The sequence below is a fragment of the Callithrix jacchus genome, chromosome 8 (assembly GCF_049354715.1).
Source record: "Callithrix jacchus isolate 240 chromosome 8, calJac240_pri, whole genome shotgun sequence".
NCBI classification, from domain to species: domain Eukaryota; kingdom Metazoa; phylum Chordata; class Mammalia; order Primates; family Cebidae; genus Callithrix; species Callithrix jacchus.
The window spans coordinates 68,055,248-68,078,779 of record NC_133509.1 but is presented as its reverse complement, the minus strand read 5'-3'; the positions used below and the strand labels follow the sequence as shown (position 1 = coordinate 68,078,779).

Genomic DNA, 23,532 nt, shown 5'->3' with positions numbered 1-23,532 from the left:
CAGCCCTACTGAAATTATCACTGAAATTGTTGCCATGTTACTCCTGTCAAGAAAACAGGAGTCTTCTTATGTAAGAGCTAAAACCCAATATAGATTGAATGTGTTTATAGAAATGAAATTTGGATTTCACCTGAATTTAATGATTTTATGACCTCCTTCCCAGAAGGTCAAGTTATTTCTCATTCTTCATATGAGCAGTTTGCGTTCACTCATCATTCTTATAGGGTCCAGGCTAACTGAGAAAGGATAGCTGGCTTAAGTGTAGAGGTATTATTTTGCATATATTGCCTATATAAGCACCACATTATGGACAGAAATTATCTTTACTTTCTAACTTTGCATAATAAAATAAGCCATTAAATTAATACCATATAGAAAATACCGCTTGTCAGGCAAAGAAATGTATATTACTTTCCAGAAAACCAGGGACATTACATTGCCAATGCCTGCATGAATAATACATGGGTTAATTCAGAAAACACCGTTTCATTATTTAAAAATGAATAAATTACAGACTTAGAATGATGACTAAATTTTCTTAATCTTACTTTTGCTCAGTGCTCTACTTCAAAATGAATCTGGAAATACTGTTTAATCCACACAAATAAAATGAGCTAGCTTCTTATGAAGCATTTTTTTTTTCTGACTTTAGATCTCCTCATCTGCAAAATGAAGAGTACTCCATCTTCCTTTTTTTCCTTGCTCACTTAAACTCCAGAAATTAAGAAGAAAAGTAGGGCTTCGATTCATACATTTGAAAATGGTAAGCTTATCTTGAATTATCCTGAGATTCCATGATTCAGTCTAAGAAGAAAAGCTCCCTGTGTACAAACTTCCTGTGTTTTAGCCTCACTGTCTGGAAAAATATGTTCAAAGGAATAAATAAGAATAACATGATTCTCACGTAGAATGATGCACATTTCTTTCATTTTCTTTCACAGACAGTGGTCTACTCTGAAGACCTGTTAAAAATCAGTCCCATTTGGGCACTGATGAAAGCATGAGAAGAGAAAGAAATGCTCCAGTAATAAGAAATTAATTTGGAGTTAAAATAAGTAAAACATCCCTATGCAGTGCATTTAGGCTGAGCATAAAGTGACAGCCAGCAGATTATTCTACCGATTTCGAATGCTGGAAATTCGGATGGCATTTACTAGCATAACCTTTCAACTCTGAGAACATCAATAGAGGCCGACAGTGGCTTGAAATATGATTCCTTGCAGATAGCATATCCTCATTCATCTGACTGTGCTGCTCTGTGCTCCACTGCACAAACAGCGTCTCACCCACTTCTGAGAGGACACTAATAAAAAAGGCATCAATTTTCAGCTCTAGTACTACTGTGATCTCTTTATATGTTCGACATCCAACATTAAATTAAAATGCTGTTATAAATCCTACTTTCTGAATCTGGAATGAGTGTTGGGTTTTTGTCGCATGAGACTGCAGCAAATCTTGTCAAAAGCAAGGAAGCACGTCTTGTTCACTCAGAATTAATGTTGTGGATGAAAGAAGGAGGTAAAAGGGGTTGAATATGGTGAACTGAGGGTGTCAGAGGCAGTGGGGACCGGAGCTTCAGGGTGCCAAACCAGGCAGGGTATTTGCTGCTTTCAAGAAGTGGCTAATCAAGAAATGTAATTATCAACGACAAGCTGTGTGGCAGGAAGATTGCTGATCAACAGACAGACACATACACGCATTTGTATACATCAACGGAAAAATTCTAAGCAAAAAAAATGGTTGATTATTTCTCTGTGGAAGAAAAATACTTTCCAAACACCAGTGGTCCTGAAGAAGCCCTGAGGATTCTATCGAATCTCTGTAAAGAGGCTGCCATTGGGATTCAAAGCTAAATAGTACAGGTGATGTGCTACCTGGGCCTTATGTCATTGTTACATAATTTTAAGGTTATAAGATAAATACCTTGTCATTGGATTGTGAGAGAATAATATTATTAGATACTGACATGTATGACTTAAGACCGTTTCAGAAGGGTTCTATGTAAAGATGATAGGGGAGGGAGAAAAAAAAAAAAACACCCTGCAAGTACAGAGAAGAAAGAAACTGGTTAGCTTTTTCAATTCTGCTCAAGGTGGCAATGCATTACAGGAGAACATCAGGGAATTTTCCTACTCTTTCTGATAAAAAGATCCCTGCCAATACAGATTATCACCTAAGAACTATGAACTAAAAGGTATTAGGAGCTTCAACAAAGATACAGAGCACAGAGCTATATTCCTCTGCTTGGCTCATTCATAATTATGGATGAAATAAAGAGACATGTTTGCCTATTTGGAAGGGTGGGGTGGAAGGAAAAGGGGGAAGAACGAGCAGTTCAATATCTGGATCGAACAGAGGAACTTTTTCCCCCAAGGATCCTGCCGGGAGGAACCTTGACATGCACAAAGTCAGAACGTAGACAAAGTTGCCCTGGTGAGAACGATAAGGTCACCCGTGGGATTGCTGAGATTATCTCTGTCAAGCACTCGGACAGCATGCAGTCAAATGATGCATCATGCAGTCATTTTCGGGGGGGAAAAATCAATTTCTTCACCAGGTCGCTATTTGCTTTTCAAAGTGCCCTTGTAGGCCTTCACCACCAAGCATTTATCAATTTAAATGTTGTAAATTGATAATGTGCCACTGTGCCTTGTACTGTTTCTGAATTATTTTGATACTTATATTTTCTCAATAGTCTCCAAACCCTGAGAGCTTCCACGTTCAAAAGGGCGTTTTTCTTTGTTACACCCAGAAGTGATGAACTTTCTATGATTAGTGTATAGGAGAAAAATGCAGACTTGCTCGTTGGGGTGTGGGGGTCACAAGCTGCAGAAAAGTATATATTTTTCTTCTTTTTTAAAAATTAAGATATGTCCACTTGAAATACTTGAAAAGGGGGAGCATAAAACAGTATTTTCATTCATTTATTAAAAGGACTCCAGTTATCCTAGCATCGAATAAATTTAGAACACCAACTGCAAAAATGCTAACACTTGGCTCCATCATTTTAAGCCCTCTGCTGTGTTGAAATACCTTTTGTGTCTTTATATTCCAGCTCTCTAGGATGTGATGATGCCAACAAAGAGTAATAACTTGTAAGGAAAGCTAATGTCTTCTTTTTTTCACCCCACTAAAGAAATATATATATCTTTTACAAGCATGGAAGTGAGAGTATTAGCCACATACTAACCTCAACTTGATTTGCATTGAAAAACACAGAATGGAAGAGTGAGGTTTGCACTTTGGAAAAGCAAAAGAAAGACATGGCAGTTGCAAAGCATCTTTAACCTCCAGTGATTTATTGGCCCTCGGCCAAGTTATCAGGGGAATCTAATTCTTCTTTATTATTCAAATAAACCACATTTGGCACCATGGTTCTCTTTCAGAATAGCTTCACAAATAGACTGAGCTCTGTCATTTATTTGACCTTGTACTTGTGTGCTGTAGCTGTAATTTTATTTGCCATTCTATATAACAAATGCAGAGAAATCTAAAATATGGAGATGAACAACAGGATAGGGAAAGGAGTTTATGGCAAATATATCTGCATGGCTTAAAAAAAAAGACCAAATTTAAAACAACCACTTACCCCTTTTCACCTTCACCTCTATTAACTCTTATTATATCTGCAGCCACCCTGCCCTTTTCAGCAACCTGCCTTGAATCAAGCCAATTTGTAACCTTGTCTGCAGCTACCTTCTGGCTAGCTCACAATAGCCAGGAAATACTTTATAGAGGGGTGAGGACTTGGTGAGAAAAAGGGAAGTGACTCATTATGTGCACAAGGGGACTGGAGGTAGTGGGGGGTGATTACAACACATTTCAAGAGAGGCTTTAGCTGGCAGGTAGGGTATTTTCTAATGATATCACCCCATGCAAATGTGCACATTTCCTGGCTTGCTCTAGATCTCATTTTCTTGTAAACAGGACCCTGTATTAACTTAAAAGCACTTTGCTGGCATAGGTACACATTATAATCATCCTGTCTCATCTCATTTTCCAGAAAAAAATGTTTTCAGAAGATGTGAGTCCAGTTGTATTTTCTGGTTAACTGAGTTTCATGCCTCTGGCAACTATAACGTTCGATTTCTCAGGAGGATTTAGAAGAAAATGCAGGATGTAAGTATGGGTGAAGGAAAGTCGACTTGAAACCATGTAAACCACCAAACTAGCCAGTGCTATTGTGAGGCATGGATGCAGGAACCAAATGTCACCCTCCAAATGGTCTGCACAGCTACGGCTGGCGGGCAGTGGGCTTCTCTGCCTGCTTTTGAGATTTGCCATTTGGGTCTTTGTGTTTCTGTGTGGATCATGACAGCCTTGCTGTGAATGTGGACTCCAGCAGAAGCATATCAATGTCATAATCTACAGCTTAGCTCTACCAAAACCCTATGTGAGATTTTCAGATTTCAGTCCCAGAAAAACTTTGCTTTTATGAAGAAACAATGGTTTTTCATTTTTGATGGTTGACTGTATTTCCCTTTTTGCTTTGGTTACCATGAAGCTCATGGCTAAATCTGAAGCTTTAATAAAGACCATTTATAATAAATAGTCTTTTATGAGCCTCTTTTTCTCTTTTTTGTGTTTTTCTACTATGTGGTAACAGTTTACCTATTTTTGCTTATCTTCTTTTCCTTATTCCCTAGTTCTATTTTGACATTATTTTTATCATATGTGTTTATGTAAGCTATTTCAAATCCTTTGTGGAAAGAGGAGAGTATAAGCCAACAAATAAATATTTCTCTAAGCTTTAAATCCTATATCAACTAGAAATACTTTTTATTTATCATGTAAAGTCCCTTTTGGATTCTCTGGCGATTAAGCCCCTTACATTTTGGAAGAGATTTCATAAAAGCTGGCTATATATCACTGCTACATTTTCAGTGTTAGGGAACCCATTCTGTTTTCTTTCTTCATTTTCACTTCTGCCTGTTCCATTATAGCTAGAAAGCAGAGCTGTCTTGAACAGCTCTGAATGCCGTCACCAAATATAAGAAGTTATTTAGTCTCTATGCAAGCAAGATTCAGCATCAGTATGTAGGAATCTTCCTTTAAGATAAGGACTCTTGGGTGAGTAACTGGGAATCATTTTCACACAGGAAAGCAAGTCAACAGAGCATATGTCTGTAACCTGAAACCACTTCTTGGATGTTGTTAGGTTAAATATGTACATCTCTCCTTTCTCCCTCTCCCTCCCTCTCTCTCTCTCTCTTTCTCTCTCACTGTCTTGGGTGTATGTGTGTGCGTGCATGCACGCGTGCGTGTGTGTGTATCCCACAAAATCAAGAGGACTGTTGAGGAAGTTCAGAAATCATCATCATTCACTCATTCCCATAATTACAACAAGATGACAATACTTTAAAGAGAATAATACCCAGCACACACATGCCCTGGACACCAGGAGCTGTCCCACTCAAGGAAATGTCAAAGAGAAAATCTACTCTGGCTGTCTCCATCCCCATGCTACACAACAGAGCTCAGAAGTTTCCCTATTTTGTTTTCTTGTGAACCACCCCCCTAAAAAAATCCTAATTCTTTCCTGAGCATAAGCCATTTTAAAGCCACCATATTTATATACACATTGAAAGAAAATAAAACTGAGGAAGGGAATCTTGAGAGTTAGAAATACAGACATAGCTACGCTCTGTACCAAACCAACATGCTCATGGTCCTCCTTAACAATTTCACTGGAGAAGTCTTTGATGACAGTTACACATTGTCTTTATTTAACAAAACTATTTGAAAAGGAAAGGAGGGACCATAACTTTATGGATTCCTTATCACTGTCCAGAATTTGATGGAATAACCACTTAGCCAAAGTCGTAGAATACAAGCAGAGCTTTTGGTTTGCACTTAACTAAGGGTGTGTGTGTGTGTGTGTGTGTGTGTGCACGCACGCTTGTGTAAAAGAGCAAATGCTTAATTGACTTAGAATATATTTACTTTGTGTATCACCCCACAATCCCTACAACTGAAAAAGGGTATTGAAGAAACGTGGAAAGAGTTGTGTCTTGGGACCTCGATTTCTCTATTAGGACTCAGAAACTTAACTGGGTTGAAAACTCCTTTCCAGAGTTTTAGCATAGATTTTTTTCCCCCTCATGCTTCAGGCATTTAAAAATACAATGTTCTTATCAGATTATTTTCATATTAATCCAGAACTATTCTTAAGCTTTAGCTCTGAACTCTAAATAGATAAATTGGTATATGCAAAAATCACTTTCTACCGACTGACCCCTCATCACTTCAGTTGCACAGTGCTGCCAAATGAAGGCCCCTATCTCCTATCTCACAGCCTCTACCTGCATATTTGACAGTTTCTGCCAACACTGAACACATCCACCAAAGGAAAAGAAGGCAATGGCACATTTTGGCCAGGGAATGCCCCTGGATAACTCAAGATGCTGACTACTGGTACGTACTCTAAAGCCCATTATATATAAAAGCAGGGACTGATTGCACAGAAATTGCCAGATATTATACCATGTCTACACAGCTGCTTTGTTTCACAGAAATCTCAATTATTTGTTTCAGATTTTACTTGATGATACAGTGGAAAAGCAGCTAAATAAAATACTTTTAAGGAGAAACCAGCATAGGGTTAAAGCCAAATTTTTCTTGAACAGATGATATTTCAGATGGCCGCACTATTCCAGATGCATCAATTTCCTTGAAAATCCAATCCATATATGTGCATATGCTGTGCTGGCAGGAGGACTGACTGAAATGGCCAAAACCCAAGAGCTAATATTCTTTTGGCCAGAATAATGCAATTATTATTTTCCTAGCTATCAGTCTAAGCATACAGAGCCATCTGTTATGCAAAGCAAACATACACATCTCAATTACAGAAAATGCAGTTGCCTTGACAGAATTTGGATTACACCACTAACCAGGGCTGTAAAATGTGTTTTGAGCTAGTATATAATGGATGCTTTTCAGGAGTTCCCTAATTAGCATTTACCTGCTTAAACTAATTATTCATCCTTCTTCTTTACTGGCTTATTAAACTTTGCTGGATACTCCGCATAAAACAGATGAATATGGGCACTGCAGAACAACAAACAGTGGTGCTTCCACTTCTATATGGTAATAACAACGTAACAACATGGGGGCTCACCAATTTCAGAACTGAAGATTTTCAATACTAGGCCCCAGACAGATTAAGACAAGGCTTAAAGTCTATTAAAGGCTATTACAAAACCAGATCTTTCAACAAGATACAAGAATACTAACACTGAGCTGATAAAAGCTCAGTTTCTATCATTTGGTTTGCTGAAGTCCACATAAAGTAGAATTACTGCATACACTATAGCTGAGAGCTTGCATGTTCTTCAAGGAAGCATTAACAGACCAGACCCTTGTCTGGATTCTCAACAGTAAATAATCAAATTTGGCAGTGTTTCTCCTCCTTCCCCAAGCCTCCTCACATGCCAAATCTCTCTCTCTATTATTTTCCAATGTCTTTCTTGATTTAGCTATTACCCGGCAAACTCGCTAACAGCCAAAAGGGTCCAGCCGTGCTGGATGTCTCCTTAGAGCTGTGCCAACTTTCAGAAGCAATGAGTCTGGGGCGGGTCCTGCTTTAAAGGAGAGAGACAAATCTTATCTCTATCTCTAGCTTCAAGGGGCAACTGAATGAGCAGTAGATTATTCAGCTTGGCAGAATATCACACACACACAAAAACCCTCCCACTGAGGCAGTGTTTTCCTCATGCCAAACCACCAGATGAAAGGGGTCAAACTTAGCCAATCACCTGTATGGGCGCAAATACCTAGATGTTCAGCATTTCTATGGAGAAAACATCTGGATAATTAGCTGAATTGCAAACCTTGCTTCAGGATATTTTGGCATTCATTAGATGCAGCCCACATCTTGGAATTCACTAGAACTGAAATTTTTGTGTTCCAGAGGAATATTGAGAAGTAACATCCAGGATTTTGTCCCTGGCCCATCAGCCTCCATTTTCTTTTCTTTTACCCTCCGAAAAACACATGTGAGTAATTAAATGGCAAATAATGAAAAGCCATCTTGTTTTATGAAATCATCTTTCAGTGATAGGAAGCATTTGCAAAGGTAGCAAAATACATCCTTGCTGGAACCCTCCCTGCAACACATTTTAATGGTCTCTTTCAGCATTTCTTGACTCCAAATGACTCCTGCCATTGTGTCAGCTCCCAGGATAATGCAGGGTACTCCATAAACATCCAGTAATAGGACACAAGGGAAGCACTATTAGTGTGTCCCTCTCCTACCGGGCACAGAGGTTTCAAAGTTCAAAACAACCAAGGGAAGAAACTTCATTTGTTCTCAATAAATTAATAATGATCCTTTGGGGGTGGGGAGGGGAACTGAAGTTTTTGAGCACAAGTTTATTCTGAATGTTCAACACTGACACACAGGTTTCTCAGTGACTATTAGAGAACAGTTGGGTAAAGCCATTAAATAATAAATTTGATAATTCATGCTAAACAGAATATTCCTTTAAGAAGGGAAAGCATGAGGCTGAAGAAGACTTCATAATCATTGCCAAGAATGTAAAATGGTTTTACTTACTTGTGAGAGGCCTAGGTAGATGGAGACTGTTTCAGAAATGTACAAAAATTTTCCTTCTTGATTTAGTGCAAATACAAAGCCATCCAGGGACTGCAGGAAAAAACCAAACATATAAATAGATTAATAAACATAAAGGATGCAGATTCAATTAGTAAGACAACTGAGAAAAAGCAATACATCAATTTTTTTTTTTTTTTTTTGAGACAAGAGTCTTGCTCTGTCTCCTAGGCTGGAGTGCATTGGTATGATCTCGGCTCACTGCAACCTCTGCCTTCCTGGGTGCAAGCAATTCTTTTGCCTTAGCCTCCCGAGTAGCTGGGACTACAGGCATGTGCTCCCCATGCCCAGCTAATTTTTGTATTTTTAGTAGAGACAGGGTTTCACCATGTTGGCCAGGCTGGTCTTGAACTCCTGACCTCAGGTGATCCACTCACCTTGGCCTCCCAAAGTGCTGGGATTACAGGCATGAGCCACCGCACCCAGCCACACTGAATTTAAGACCATTTTTTCTCCGTGTTTAACGGAAGTCCTAAGATCATTTAGTATTGCATTATACATGAGCAATTTACAAGTCTGAATTAAGACTGAAAGCTTTCTTTTACTTTAGGGACTTATATCTCTTGTCATTTTGATCAAGATACATTACATTCATGTACAAAATAAGGTCATGCTGATTTTATGAGATGTTGCCTTTATTTTTTTGGATTCACTGGGCACTAAGATTAAATCAGCAAGATTCTCCATTAAATAGTTGAACAGGAATGAAGATCATAATGAAATGAAAGGAAAAAGACTTCCTATATCAAGAGCAGGTAAAAATCACTACTTGAACCACTATGAACATCAACAATTTGCTAATTAATAAGGAATTATACCTTCCTTACTCCCAGTGCCCATTGTGTTAGAACAATAGGAAAAGTCAATATATTAAGGGAGAATATATATGAGCTGCAATCTTACAAACTCTAATTCTGTTTTGCAAAACTCTCTATACATACACACACATATGTATGGATATATAAAATTTGGATTTTCTGCTGAATACAGTTGCTCATGCCTGTAATCCTAGCACTTTGGGAAGCTGAGGTGGGCAGATCACTTGAGACCAGGAGTTCAAGACCAAACAGCCTGGCCAATGTGGTGGAAACCCCATCTCTACTAAAAAAAAAAAATATAAAAATTAGCTGGGTCTGGTGGTACGTGCCTGTAATCCCAGCTACTTGGGAGGATGAGGCACAAGAATCACTTGAACACAGGAGGAGGAGGTTGCAGTGAGCCGAGATCACGCCACTGCACTCCAGCCTGGATGACAGAGCAAGACTCTGTCTCAAAAAAAAAAAAAAAAGGATTTTCATGTTTCCTGACCCGTTTTCACTGCTCCATTGGTCAGAAACTATGGATGACACCCAAGCCCCTCCTCTGATTTCTTGGGTTCTGAAAACAATTCAAAAGTCACACTATACTGTTCCACTAAAGAGCAAATTACATGAGAGATGAACTTTTATCCACAGTAATACAATAATACCAGCTTACATTTATTAAGCATTCCATGCTAAGCAGTTTGCACATATTGTCTCTTTTAATTTTCACAAGTATTATATGAAGTTATTGTATTATTATCTGCATTTTACATACATGGAAATTGAGTGAAGTTAGGTGAGAAGCCTCTTCCTAGTCTGGAGATCAGATATGAACCTTGGCAGTGGGACTTAACTAACTATATTACCTTCCCACAAAAATAAAGATTCGCGAATTGACATGTGTGAATTTATGAAAAGACAAATACTCACAGCATTTAAAAAATTAAAATATTTACACTAAGAGGCAGCCTGTGACATCTTAAACATTGTCCCTTGTTATTGAGCAACTTTTGTTTAAATGATAGAATCCCCCCATTGTGGGTGGAAGACAGAGGTGAAGCAGGATGGCAAAAGAGTACTCAAGTTATTTCCACAGGAGGTCACCTGGCCATTTTGCTCCGAAATATTTCCCGGAACCAGCTATGGGGAATAAAATACTGTCTAAGGGAACTGGGCTCTTTACCTTTGACAAAACTGCCAAACCCTCTGGAATCTTTTCTGATAGAGCCTTTCAAGCACAGGGTGTAGTATACTGGAACCTCACTTTGAACCAGTGCAAAGGGAGATATTTCCATCCTAAAGTTTGGGAAGAATCTAATTTCAACATATCTTTACCTCAGACAAGATGTCTCCTGAGGATGACTCATGAGACTTAGGACTCTCCCCTTTGTGAATATTGCCTTGGAGATTATAAAAGGGCTTGTTAGGTTTTCCATTTGACCTGATAGCCATGGCTGGGTACACAATCATAGAAAACTGTGCAAGTCATCTTCTCAAATTTTAATATGTCATTGTCAATTAGAGCAACAACACAAAGTCAGATCACAGAACTTCTAAGGACACAAGGGACAGTTGGAAGCCTGTGTGGGTGCAGAAGAATGAATTGATGAAGATGGTGTGGGGATAATCTCCTATAGTTCTAAACATTCATTTTACACGGGAGGAAACTGAGGCACAGAGAGGCTAAGTGGCTGGACAAGATCAGATAGCCAGTTAGTGGCAGAGCCAGGATAAAATCTTTACTCCCATACAATTATTAAAGCATTTGTGGCATCGTATGTTTCTGGTTGGCTTATTCAGTTCTCAACCAGAGAATTTCTGAATCACTGAATTTCTCAACAGTGGGACAATGCCTTATTTATCTTTAGCCAGCACCTAAAACTACTCAATCAAAATTTATGAAATCCAGTTCTACCTCCACGCTCAGTGCTCCTTTTTCCTTGTATCACAAATACCATAATGACTAATAAGGATGGAAACTATTTTCTTGAAGAGTCCAGCTTATGGACTTAGATTATTTGCAGATTCAGATTCCACAGATTTCTACTACAGTCTGGGATACCTCCTGATATTTAGAAAAGAGTGGATTTTTTATGTCCTCTAAAACACCCAGCGCTATTTATGAATAGATGTGTCACTTGCTATCTACGCCTATTCTTTACTTCCTCACTAAAGGGAATTGTGATTTTTAACATTAGGCTCAGATTTCACGTAGTCACTAAAATATTTGAGGAGGTTTGGGCACCATAGCAGGGTAGAGGAATATCTGGAGGCTAAACATCTGATGTCATTAAGCAGTGGCGATCTAAAAGCTGGCCAGTTTTGTTTGGCAAAAACAGAGGCTTCGACACATGTTCCAGTTTCCTGGTGAGATTAAAATGAGTCTATGTCTACATGACACAAAGACATCCAGTCAATTCAATTAAAAATAACAGCCGATTTGGTGGGGGGAAAACAACTAGTTAAATTAGTTGTTAGTTATCAGAGAAGTAAAACACACACACACATCCACAAACACACACAGACACACCACCAACAACTGGTTTATTCACCATGTTTTTCACTTTTATGCTTATCATTTTGGTCAATTATACCAATAGTCTGAGATCAATGTCCATATCTCAGATTTGATTACCTTTCAAATAAAGAATGGGATATGAAATCAGGTCTAAAGTATATTGCCAAAGTCACTTTTCACATAGCCACCACCTTCTGATTCAGGACTGTCTCTGTCTATAGTTAGCTGTACGTTGCCACTTAGAAAGGTTTGAAGGGTAGCCTCATGGTTGGTTTAATTTGGATATTATCTTAAAAAGGTGGGAGGAGGAGAAAAACATTCAGTTAGTTAGTCTTGGAAATCAAGTGTGATTAATCTGAAAGTTCTGTGGAAGTTTTTAAAATTTTGAATCAAGAAAGCTATTATATACTGCGCTGTTCAATCACTGCAGGCTATTTTTTAATTTTTTTTAACTGCCCACTGTTTTCAACAGGAGCCAATTAAGATTCTGGGGTCAAAGGGTTAATTACATCTTCTTACTCACTATGTAGAATTTTCTGATTATTAACTAAGGTTGGACTAAGATGAAAAAGAACCTACACAAATGTTAATGCTAGCCCCTCCTCGAGAAGATTTATTGTAAAGCCATGCTGAAATCTATCTGCTTTCCTCAAAGCAGATGGAGAACAAAATCTTAGAAGAAACAGTAAAACAGACGTTTTAAAGAATGCAAGTATCTGATTTATCAAGACAGTTTTCTTATTACTGAAAGGAGTTCTTAGCTATCCAGACAGGGCTGATTGGAGATTTCCTTTGTCACATCCCAGTAAGTCTGTGAGATACACATGCAAGAAGTGAGGCTTGGATACACAAGTCAGGAGTTCCAGCATCTCTGAATAATAATGCCTGTAATTATAATTTATATTCCCTGACATCGGTGTAACATATAAAGTGTAAGGCATAGTTTCCTAACCCCAGAAGCCAAATGCTTCTAACAGTACCTGTCAAATGATGAGGTTATTTCCTTGCAGGGTATGGAACTAACCACAGCTTCATGACTGAAGGTATACCAATGTTTAATGCATTGTGCTAAATGCATTTATATTTGTCAAAGGAGTTTTGTCTGTCTGCCTTCCTTTTTGTGCATATTTCTGTGCAGCCAAGTTTCACAGAGTGACATATTACCATGGTGCTCTGATAGGGACAATTTTTAAGTGAGTATATAAGCACTCTGAAATTAGTAGTTCCTTCTTTGACATTCCAGTACAGAAGGGGGAAAAATCACCCAAAAGTCTTTTCCTATGACTTAACTCCAGTTAGAGAGAAGAATTACCAGTAGTCTAGGTTATTTTAATGACAGATTATTTTAAACTAAGCCTTCACCATCTGTTCCACCCCCTAATTATGAATGCAAAAAGAACATATTTCACAATTACATCAGTAAAAAAGTAAGATATACATGATTTAAATGCATGCATGTGCTCCTTGTCCAATGTGCCATGCATCTGTGATGTTCTTCCAATTCAGGCTCAGACTGCAGAGAAAATGCCCAGACGTGACAGAGAACAATCTTTGGCATACTCAACTTTCCCTTCAAACCCAGAGTTCTTCACTGGTGTGACACAATTCTGTTAGGACAACAGCAGAGCCTGCATTTGAGCACTATGCTTATTAGACATTAGAAACTAGTGTTTTACAGCTGCTAAGACAGTTTTGCTGTTAATGAAAAGAGGCTCTGTGAGAAAACTGCCTCCATTCCCTAAGCAATGGGTTAGCATTGGGAAGAAGTGAGTCTGGCCTTGAACCCTATGAGAAGCCTGGCTGGAGAGTGAGGACAGGACTCCATTGCCCATCTTTCCACTCTACTTTGGCAGCAGTTAAAAGAATTAGAAAGAAAAAATATATTTTTTATATTTTTTGTCCTTTAGATACAATGACACTTTGATAGAGCTCATTAAAATGCCATACTGCCCTCTGAATGCACTCAGGAAGTGATGCTATACTGCTCAGGCACACACATGTGGACTCCCAGCAACTTCAAGGAGAACCTGGCTGGTGCCCAAAGTGCCCACATGTATCTGTTTATGGGGAAGAAAAAGATTCACAAATTGTCTTTGCAATCTGACTTTTAACAATCCAGCACTATGCAGAAACAAAAGCATTACTTTCAGAAATAAGAATCTAAGGCAAGTATATTTTCTCAAAGTGGATAAAAGCACACACATCAAAGGTTTAGACTTTTATTTAACTATTAAAAATCTCCAAGTTTTCTGTTCCTTCCTTTGCCTTCCAATGAGTCAACTGCACAAAGGATAGCATAGGTTCAGATTGTCAGGTACCAAAAGCCACACGTGTCCCAATCACAACACCAAATTTGATTAGTTAAAGTTGACTATTTTTCTACTAAAAAATAAATCCAGAACAGCAAACTGTGATGCCTCAAAACACCTTTTGTTAGGGTTTCCTACAACATGTAAATTCAAACATCTTAGGTGAGGAAACAGTTGAGAGCCATAGACGGCCTCCCTACAGTTCTCAAAAGAGAGACAGCAGAATAAAAGGAGTGACACTGAGCTAGCAAAATGCTGAAACATAAGAAGAACAAAGACACCCACTTTCTGAGCAAGATGAGGTTGTGCTTCTGCTCCTTCAATTCCTTTTTGGGGGAGCTGTGTATCAAGGTGCTGACCTTTTTTTTCTGGGATGCTAGTTTAGACTTTACATCCAGCCTTAAAAGATGCAGAAGTACTGATTTGAACATCCAGCAAAATGGACAATAGGCTCTGGTCAAAAAGACAGTGTGTGGCATTTGGTGGAATCACACTGGCCTCTGAGCCACAGGGGCTACTCCATATTATCTCTGGTTTGTCCAAGGGGACCTGGGGTTCCACTTGGGGCGAAGGTAAGCAAATGCTCCTTTTGCCTCATGGAGAGGATTCCCAATAGTTATTTTAAAGCACAAATATTCATTGCAGTGCTACATCTGCTTTGTGTTCATGTGGTACATTAAATTATTGAATGGTAGACTTCCAAACCTAAGGGCTTATTCCTTATCGTGCTTCTCTCTCATTGAATTCAGAGTTCTTTTTCAAGGTAAAGGAGGAATCCTCACCTTGGCAGAAGTAATATAAACAATACATTGCGCTGGTCCTGAATGGCCTAAAAATGTCACTGCTCAGCTTTGGCTAGAAATATGCTGTTCACACACACGTGGGTACCAGGTGTCTTTCAAGTTGTTGGCATTAAAAAAAAAAAACTAAAAGAATAAATAACAACTGTTTACTTTACATCCTGTAGATTACAGACTACTGGAAAGAAGGAAGTGGTCTGCATTAAATATATTATATGTGAATGGAATATGCTGTTATGCATGTTATATATAACATACATTGCATTTATTGTCATAGAATGTTATAAACAATGTGCAGTTAATTCAATATTCACCAGGGGAAAGAAAAGGAAGCAAATATTTGTTAGTCACATTATGTAGGTCACATGTGAGATAGGTATTATTTAATCCTACTTTGCAGATGAGGAAACTGAGGGTTGGAGAATTTAAATCCATTGCTCAATATCACATAACCAACATGAGGTAGAGCTGAGAATGAAGGATCCTTGACTGCTTTTCCTCTCACTGCTGAGACCTCCTGCTGGGTACTTCAGTTGTTTCACACTTTGATATAGGTGTGCAGAATCCTTGCCTCTTCAGGCATTTCTTTCCACAAAAGTGAGTCTCATGCTCTTTCTGTCTAGAAAACACCCATTGACTCCAATAGAAAGCACCTCTTGAGTGCTTACTATGCATCAAGCCCATGGCAGCCTGGGGTTTACAAAGGGGAATGAGACGAGGTTCCCACTCACACTGCTTTTGTAAAGAAGACTCATCTGTGGGATGCAAGACTAAAAAAATGAATACAGTTGAAAATTAACTTTATAAAACAGAAAACCCCAAGGCAAAGGCAGTTTCCAGTTTAGGATACCCTAAATACACAGTGGGAACCCCTGGATGACCCAGCTGATAAGCAACTTCAGCAAAGTCTCAGGATACAAAATCAATGTGCAAAAATCACAAGCATTCCTACAAACCAATAATAGACAAACAGAGAGCCAAATAATGAGTCTCATTGGCAATTGCTACAAAGAGAATAAAATACCTAGGAATATATCTTACAAGGGATGTGAAGGACCTCTTCAAGGAAAGCTATAAACCACTGCTCAAGGAAATAAGAGAGGACACAAACAAATGGAAAAACATTCCATGCTCATGGATAGAAAGAATCAAGAATCAATATTGTGAAAATGGCCATACTGCCCAAAGTAGGTTATAGATTCACACTATCCCCATCAGGCTACCATTGTCTTTCATCACAGAATTAGAAAAAAACTACTTTAAATTTCATATGGAACCAAAAAAGAGCCCATATAGCCAAGACAATTCTAACCAAAAAGAACAAAGCTGGAGGCATCATACTACCTGACTTCAAACAAAGCTACAGTAAGCAAAACAGCATGGTACTGGTACCAAAACAGATATATATAGACCAATGGAATAGAACAGAGGCCTCAGAAATAATGCCACACATCTACAACCATCTGATCTTTGACAAACCTGACAAAAATGAGCAATCGAGAAAGGATTCCCTACTTAATAAATGGTGTTGGGAAAACTTGCTAGCCATATGCAGAAAACTGAAACTGGACCCCTTATTTACATCTTACACAAAAATTAAATAAAGATAAATTAAATACTTAAATGTAAGATCTAAAACCATAAAAACCTAAAAGAAAATCTAGGCAATACCATTCAGGACATAGGCGTGGGCAAAAGACTTCATGACTAAAACACCAAAAGCAATGGCAACAAAAGCCAAAACTGACAAATGGGTTCTAATACTAAAGAGCTTCTGAACAGCAAAAGAAACTATCATCAGAGTGAACAGGCAGCCTACAGAATGGGAGAAAATTTTAAAAATCTATTCATCTGACATAAGGCTAATATCCAGAATCTACACGGAATTTAAACAAATTTACAAGAAAAAAACAAGCCACACCATCAAAAAGTGAATGAAGGATATGAACAGACACTTCTCAAAAGAAGACATTTATGTAGCCAACAAACATATGAAAAAAAGCTGATCATCACTGTTCATTAGAGAAACCATCTCAAGCCAGTTAGAAGGGTGATCATTAAAAAGTCAGGAAACAACAGATGCTGGAGAGGATGTGGAGAAATACCAATGCTTTTACACTGTTGGTGGGAGTGTAAATTAGTTCAACTAATTATGGAAGACACTGTGGTGATTGCTCAAGGATATAGAACCAGAAACACCATTTGACCCAGCTATCTCATTACTGGGTATATACTCAAAGGATTATAAAGGATCATTCTACTATAAAGACACATGCACAAGTATGTTTATTGCAGCACTATTCACAATAGCAAAGACTTAGAACCAACCCAAATGCCCATCAATGACAGACTGGATAAATAAAATGTGGCACATATACACCATGGAATACTCTGCAGCCATAAAAAAGGATGAGTTCATGTCCTTCGCAGGGACATAGATGAAGCTGGAAACCATCATTCTCAGCAAACTAACACAGAACAGAAAACCAAACATTGCACATTCTCACTCATAAGCAGAAGCTGAACAGTGAAAACACATGGACACAGAGAAGGGAAAAATCACACACCCTGATGGGGTGTGGGGGGCTAGGGGAGGAATAGCATTAGGAGAAATACCTAATGTAGATGACAGGTTGATGGGTGCAGCAAACCACCATGACATGTGTATACCTGTGTGACAAACCTGCACGTTCTGCACATGTATCCCAGAACTTAAAGTATAATTAAAAAAAAAAGAAAAGAAAAAGAAAACACCTCTTGACTGCAACAGAGAGTACCTGTTGACTTCTTACTATGCATCAAGACCATAACAGCCTGGGGTTCTCAAAGGGGAATGAGACAAGGACTCACAAGCTGCTTTCTTAAAAAAAAAAAAAAAAGTCTTGAATCCGTGGGATCCAAGACTAAGAAAATGAACAGAGTTGAAAATAAACTTTATAAACAGAAATCCCCAAGGCAAAGGCAGTTTCCAGTGCAAGATACCCTGAATACACAGCATGGACCCCCGGATGACCACGTTCCAGACCTTTACTAGGTTGGTGTTGTTTTTGAGAAAGGCATGAAGTGCTAGATTTGGAAAACATGCAGTCAAAAGACCACCAGACTTTGAAGAAATTCCCATACTTTTGAAGAAGATCCCAGAGCTCAGAATTGGATAGGGGACCCCATAGGTTATAGATAATCTCTAGTAGAACCACATCTCCCAATAGGCAGCTGGTATGTAAGACTGGACCACGTCACATACAAACTGGCCAGAACATGGACCCCATTTCCTGTCCCAGAGTTTTTCATTCAGACTTAATACATTTGTTTTTCCCCCTTCTCTGGTAGTATATACATGCCATTTTATATAGAAGTCAATGTAAAAATGTTAGACTACGTAGAAATTTATTTTATAGTCATAGTTACCTGAAAGTACAGCCTTATTTACCTGAAAGCACATCCCTGATGTCGGCAGGGAAACCCACAGTGCTTCTGTCATGGCTAATTATGGTATGAACCTGACTGTTTACTGGGCAGTAGGCAACTTTAAAAAACAGGTTCTTAAGACAAAATAATAAATGCCTTGTACAGGTATTCCTTTAGGTAAGGGGGTTTGTGTCAGGAGAGTATCAATGATTAAAGAATCCCTTAATGAATTCAGCATATTAAAAGACCACTTAGAGACCTCAGACACTAATCTGGTGCATTTGTGTTTTATTTCTAGGAACATTTTATTTGTATCTCCAGAGAAAAGGCATAAAAAACATTTGTACTCAAAGGAACTTGATGGTTACAAATATAGTTCAGAAATTCTGGTTGGGGATAATTCATGAGCCATGAAAACCTTCCATGTTAATTTCAGGAAATCATTGTAACTAGGTTCTATACTCTTTATTTTATATATCATTCATATAATTAACAATTAATTTTTAGTAGAACCACATACAGCTATAAATATGATGGGCCAATAACAGAAACTAGTATTTAGTTCCTGAAGTCAACAATGCTCAGAATGGTCCTTAAAATCTTTTGTGAGTAACTGCATCTCTCCTGGGTCCTTCATTTTACAATATTGAAATCTTTATATTGGTTTTCTGTGAATTCCAGATGCTTAGAGGCTATGTTGCTTCACTGCCTTGGCTCCAGAATTTAGCTCCATACGAAGCAGAGATATATATGTTTATAGGAAAATTAATTATTCTGATGGAACTGAGACCTGGTCCTGAATGATCTCTGGATAAACAACTTGGTTTACTGCTTGCTATGACTCACGGCTGCTTTGCTAACCTTCTTTCATTTCACAGTTGGCTGCTGAGTCTAGGTGAGTAGGACCTGCATACGCTGCCTGTCCACAGAGCTCTCATCCTATTCAAGGATCCAAGGAATGGAAATGCTTCTGTTTTTATCCCCACATGCCAGACTATGTAAGACATGGGAAGCAAAAAAGATTACAGATTGTTATGGTTGGCTAACATACTTGCATATATCCAGAACACAACAACTAATATCACAAGAAATCTTCCTCAGTGATGCTCTGGATGGCATCCTTCAAAGAAGAGCAATTCAGCTTGTGAAAACTGCTAGGACCAAATTTGCTAGGTGTACATGAAATGACTGCGTTAATTTATACAGTTGAAAGCTGTAATGCATACTAGGGAGGCTGAGGCAGGAGAATCATGTGAGCCCAGGAGTTTGAGGCCAGCTTGAACAACATGGTAAGACCTTGTCTCAAACAAAACAAAGCAAACCCCAGGTAACAAAAGAAAACTACAGTGGTGCTTGGCTGTATTAATCCTGGCTTCTCCTCTGTGGTCTAATTCAGGAACAGAATGAAAGGACTGGGTTGAGTTATGGGGTTTTTGGTGCTGGTAATTTTGTGGAATGATTTAGTAAAGAAGAAAATCAAATTCTGGTATTTTCCATTGGCTTTCTAAAGTGAATCTTTTGTTATTTTTTAAAAAATTAAAAGTGAAACTGGAATTTTCTTCCTTTTTCTTATTCTACTTCAATGATAATTCTGACTGGAAATCAATCAATGCTATCACTGAAGAGGGATTAGCCATTTATTACTTGAATCTGCAAGATCAAAAGGTGATCTCACCAAAATCTCAATGAGTTTTCCTGGGAATCACTGGAATGAAGTTTTCTATATAGACGGTAACTATAACTACCTGAAATATGAAAATAAAGTCTCAAGGGACTACCTTGAAGGTAAAAGCAGGTATGTTAAGGTGATTTGAACAAGGCAAAGAATATATCTAAACCATGGAAACCACTGTGTTGATGATCTCTGTGCCTTTCTGACCTACCATATCAGACAGCAAAAAATAATAGGCTCAGATATCTTCTGTTTTAACTATCTGATTGGTGTATCAAATAATCATTGTAATTATTATTATTATTTTTTGCCTCAGCCTTCCATGTAGCTGGGATTACAGGCACCTGCCACCATGCCTGGCAAATTTTTGTATTTTTTAGTGTAGACGGGGTTTCACTATCTTGGCCAGGATGGTCTTGAACTCCTGACCTTGTGATCCGCCAGCCTCAGCCTCCCAAAGTGCTAGGATTGCAGGCGTGAGCCACCATGCTCATCCCACTGTGATTATTTTTTTTTAAATAGATGCTCAGCCTTTAATCCTAGCCCATTAGGAGGGCGAGGTAGGCAAAATGCTTGAGCTCAAGAGTTTGAGACCAGCCTGGCAACAATGTGAAACCCTGTCTCTACCAAAAATACAAAAAAAAAAAAAATGTAGCTGGCTGTAGTGCCACATGACTGTGGTCCCAGTTACTCAGGAGACTGAGGTGGGAGGATCACTTGAACCCGGAAGATAGAGGTTGCAGTGAGCCAAGATTGTGGCACTGCACTCCAACCTGGGTGACAGAGTGAGACCCTGTCTCAAAACTAAAATAGGTGCTCAAATTTGTTTAAAAATATTTGAAAAGGTGTACTTCAGTATTATCTTGAAGTGAAAGATATTATGCAAGTAATAGATTGTGCGTATCAACAAGCAAATTATATCTAGTACATGAATTGTCACTAGATGATCATTTTTTTCAGACACAGATTTGTTCTATACATTTTGAGATGCCTGGGCATTTGGTTATACATAAATATAAACATGTTCACATAGGCTTCTGTAATTACTAACTGGGCATGAATCATTTGTTGGAGTTAATAATGCTACCAAATACATGTCCCAGGGCAGAAGAAAGTGTCAATAACTTTTGTCCAGATATAGCCTTTCTTTCCCTTCTGACCTGGAGTGCTGTCAACACATGTGATCTCTCTCTTTCTTGGTTTCTTTAGGTGAAGTCAGAGGCCAGTAGCTGGCATCGCAGCCAAAGAAGGGCAGACCTTGTTGTTCTGCTTTTCCCTAAACAGCACAGAGTGCTAGACTGCTGGGAAAATATAACTTAGTGTGCATGTGGACTTGGGCTATTTGCAATAGGCTGCCACAGAACTCTTGATATCCACTTTTTCTACAGAGCCTTATCACCAAACACACCTGAGTCATCGCTGGGTAAACTGCTTTCAGTGAATTAGGACTCTGTGGTTTACTGAAGTTGTGTAACAGTCATGGCATTACGCATCTTACAAGGGATTTGCTGTACCAATAATCTAGTTATGCGTGATCTATTCAAACACACTGATGTGCCAATCAAAAGAAATTCCAAAAGAAATTTGGAGTTGATCATATTGGTAATTTGCTCACTAGAAACCTCGAATCAATAATCTCAGTATAATTCTAACAGGCACAATGATTGTTTATCCACTTTTGTGTTAAATAGCTGAAGATGTGTTAGAACAAAAATAATTTAAAAATGGATATATTCCACCATTCAATACATTTGATGAATGACAGTCTACATCTCAGTGACTATCAGACTTATTAAAATCAGTCTACAGAATTTATAGTGGACTTAACCATTTATAGCAATAATACCTTCAGCCACAATTGCCACCTCTTACTTAGTCTTTCTCAATGTTCTATGTCAAAGGCATCCGAATTGCCAACAACAATGGTGTGGGAAGGGACAAAGATACTGATTAATTTCCAAGCCTTGTTTTTTCACTTACCCCTCTGCCTGGTATCTTTTAAGAGCTGGGCACATGAACTAATATTTATTTTCATTACTTGAATGGTATTTACCTTAGTCCAGAATCAGAAGACTACAAGATGATCAACTTCACAATTGAGAAAATTTCCACAAACTCTTATACAAACTTGCAGAATTATTATTTTGAATGAAGTCCCAATAATTTAAGAAGAACAAATCCCCATTACAACTGGTGATATAAGATTCGTCAGGGAGGTTGGTATTTACTTAGAATCTAAGTTAGACATAGAACATAACCAAGTTAGACATAACTTAGATTCTAAGTAAATACCAACCTCCCTGATGAGTGATAGTAGCCTGAAAAAGTGAGGAAGTACAATGTCAGATGGTATCACCTGGAAAACGACAGTGCATAGGTTTGGCTCCACTGTTTTTCTGCCCCTTCTATGTTCTCATTTTAGACCCCTTTCATTTTTTTTTCTTTTGTTTCTTCTTCACTTTTCCGTTCATCTTTTGGTTTGCATTTTGCATTCATCTATTTAGTCAAAGAGGGCTGATGGATGCAGGGAGTGCTTGTGAACCTAGGGTAGTATAACAACTCTGAATTTATTTATACATCTGACTCATGGGGGCATGATTACTGACAAATTCTGAAGACCAAGAATGGCTGTGAATTTGTGTAGGCTAGTATGAATTTAATAGGGTTGAATACTGGGGATAGATTCTCTTCCTTCCAATGAGATTTGCTCATTCTAGCCTTGACCTTTCCCAACCAGTCAGATTTGCTTTACTGTCTTGCTTGGGGGTTGTGCTTTAGTAACAGGATGACCTACTTTAATTTCTACTTAAATGTGTCACAGCCTGAAAAGTGACTTCCCCTAAAGGACTGAGCACTTAAAGACTCAAACTGGCCTCTGAGCCCGAATGGAAGACTTTTATCCCAAAGCAAATAAAAATATATTAAGGGTTTTACAAACACAACCTTAAGTCTTTATCATTTTCTGTATGTGCCTTCTACTCTCATTACAGGTTAACTGTACTTGTTAAGACATTTGCTGCTCCTCTCCACTAGATTTTTATCCTTTTCTGGCTCCTTTTCTGCCACAACAGGAGCCTTTAATTAAAGTGTTAGCCAATATTATTTTGCCTTTTCCTAAACAGCACACAGACATGACCCACTAGGAAGGCCTGATGGGCTAGTTGTAGATATAGACCTGCACAGTTTATCGACATCCTTAATTTCACGTGAGCTACTGACTAGCATTTATCTAATACTGTATAATCCAACAAACTCAGCCCTTTCTCATAAGCTCAGCAAGGTACAAGCAATATATCCTTAAAGGCAATGGCCAAAGAAATCCCATTCCTTCACAGTTTTCAACGGCAAATCTTCCTTATATTGGGTCCCCTACTGATAACTATGTTATCACAATTAAAATTTTCAAAA

General features: G+C 38.4%; 1 protein-coding gene across 14 annotated transcripts in view; it reads right to left on the bottom strand.

The window, feature by feature from the left end:
- Positions 1-23,532, bottom strand: part of NPAS3 (neuronal PAS domain protein 3) — an 870,070-nt gene that overhangs the window by 236,647 nt on the left and 609,891 nt on the right. For all 14 annotated transcript variants that reach the window (XM_035262010.3, XM_035262012.3, XM_035262011.3 and 11 more), the window contains one exon: positions 8,558-8,647. In XM_035262010.3, coding sequence (XP_035117901.2) covers positions 8,558-8,647 — 90 coding nt within the window. The remainder of the gene's footprint in view (positions 1-8,557; positions 8,648-23,532) is intronic.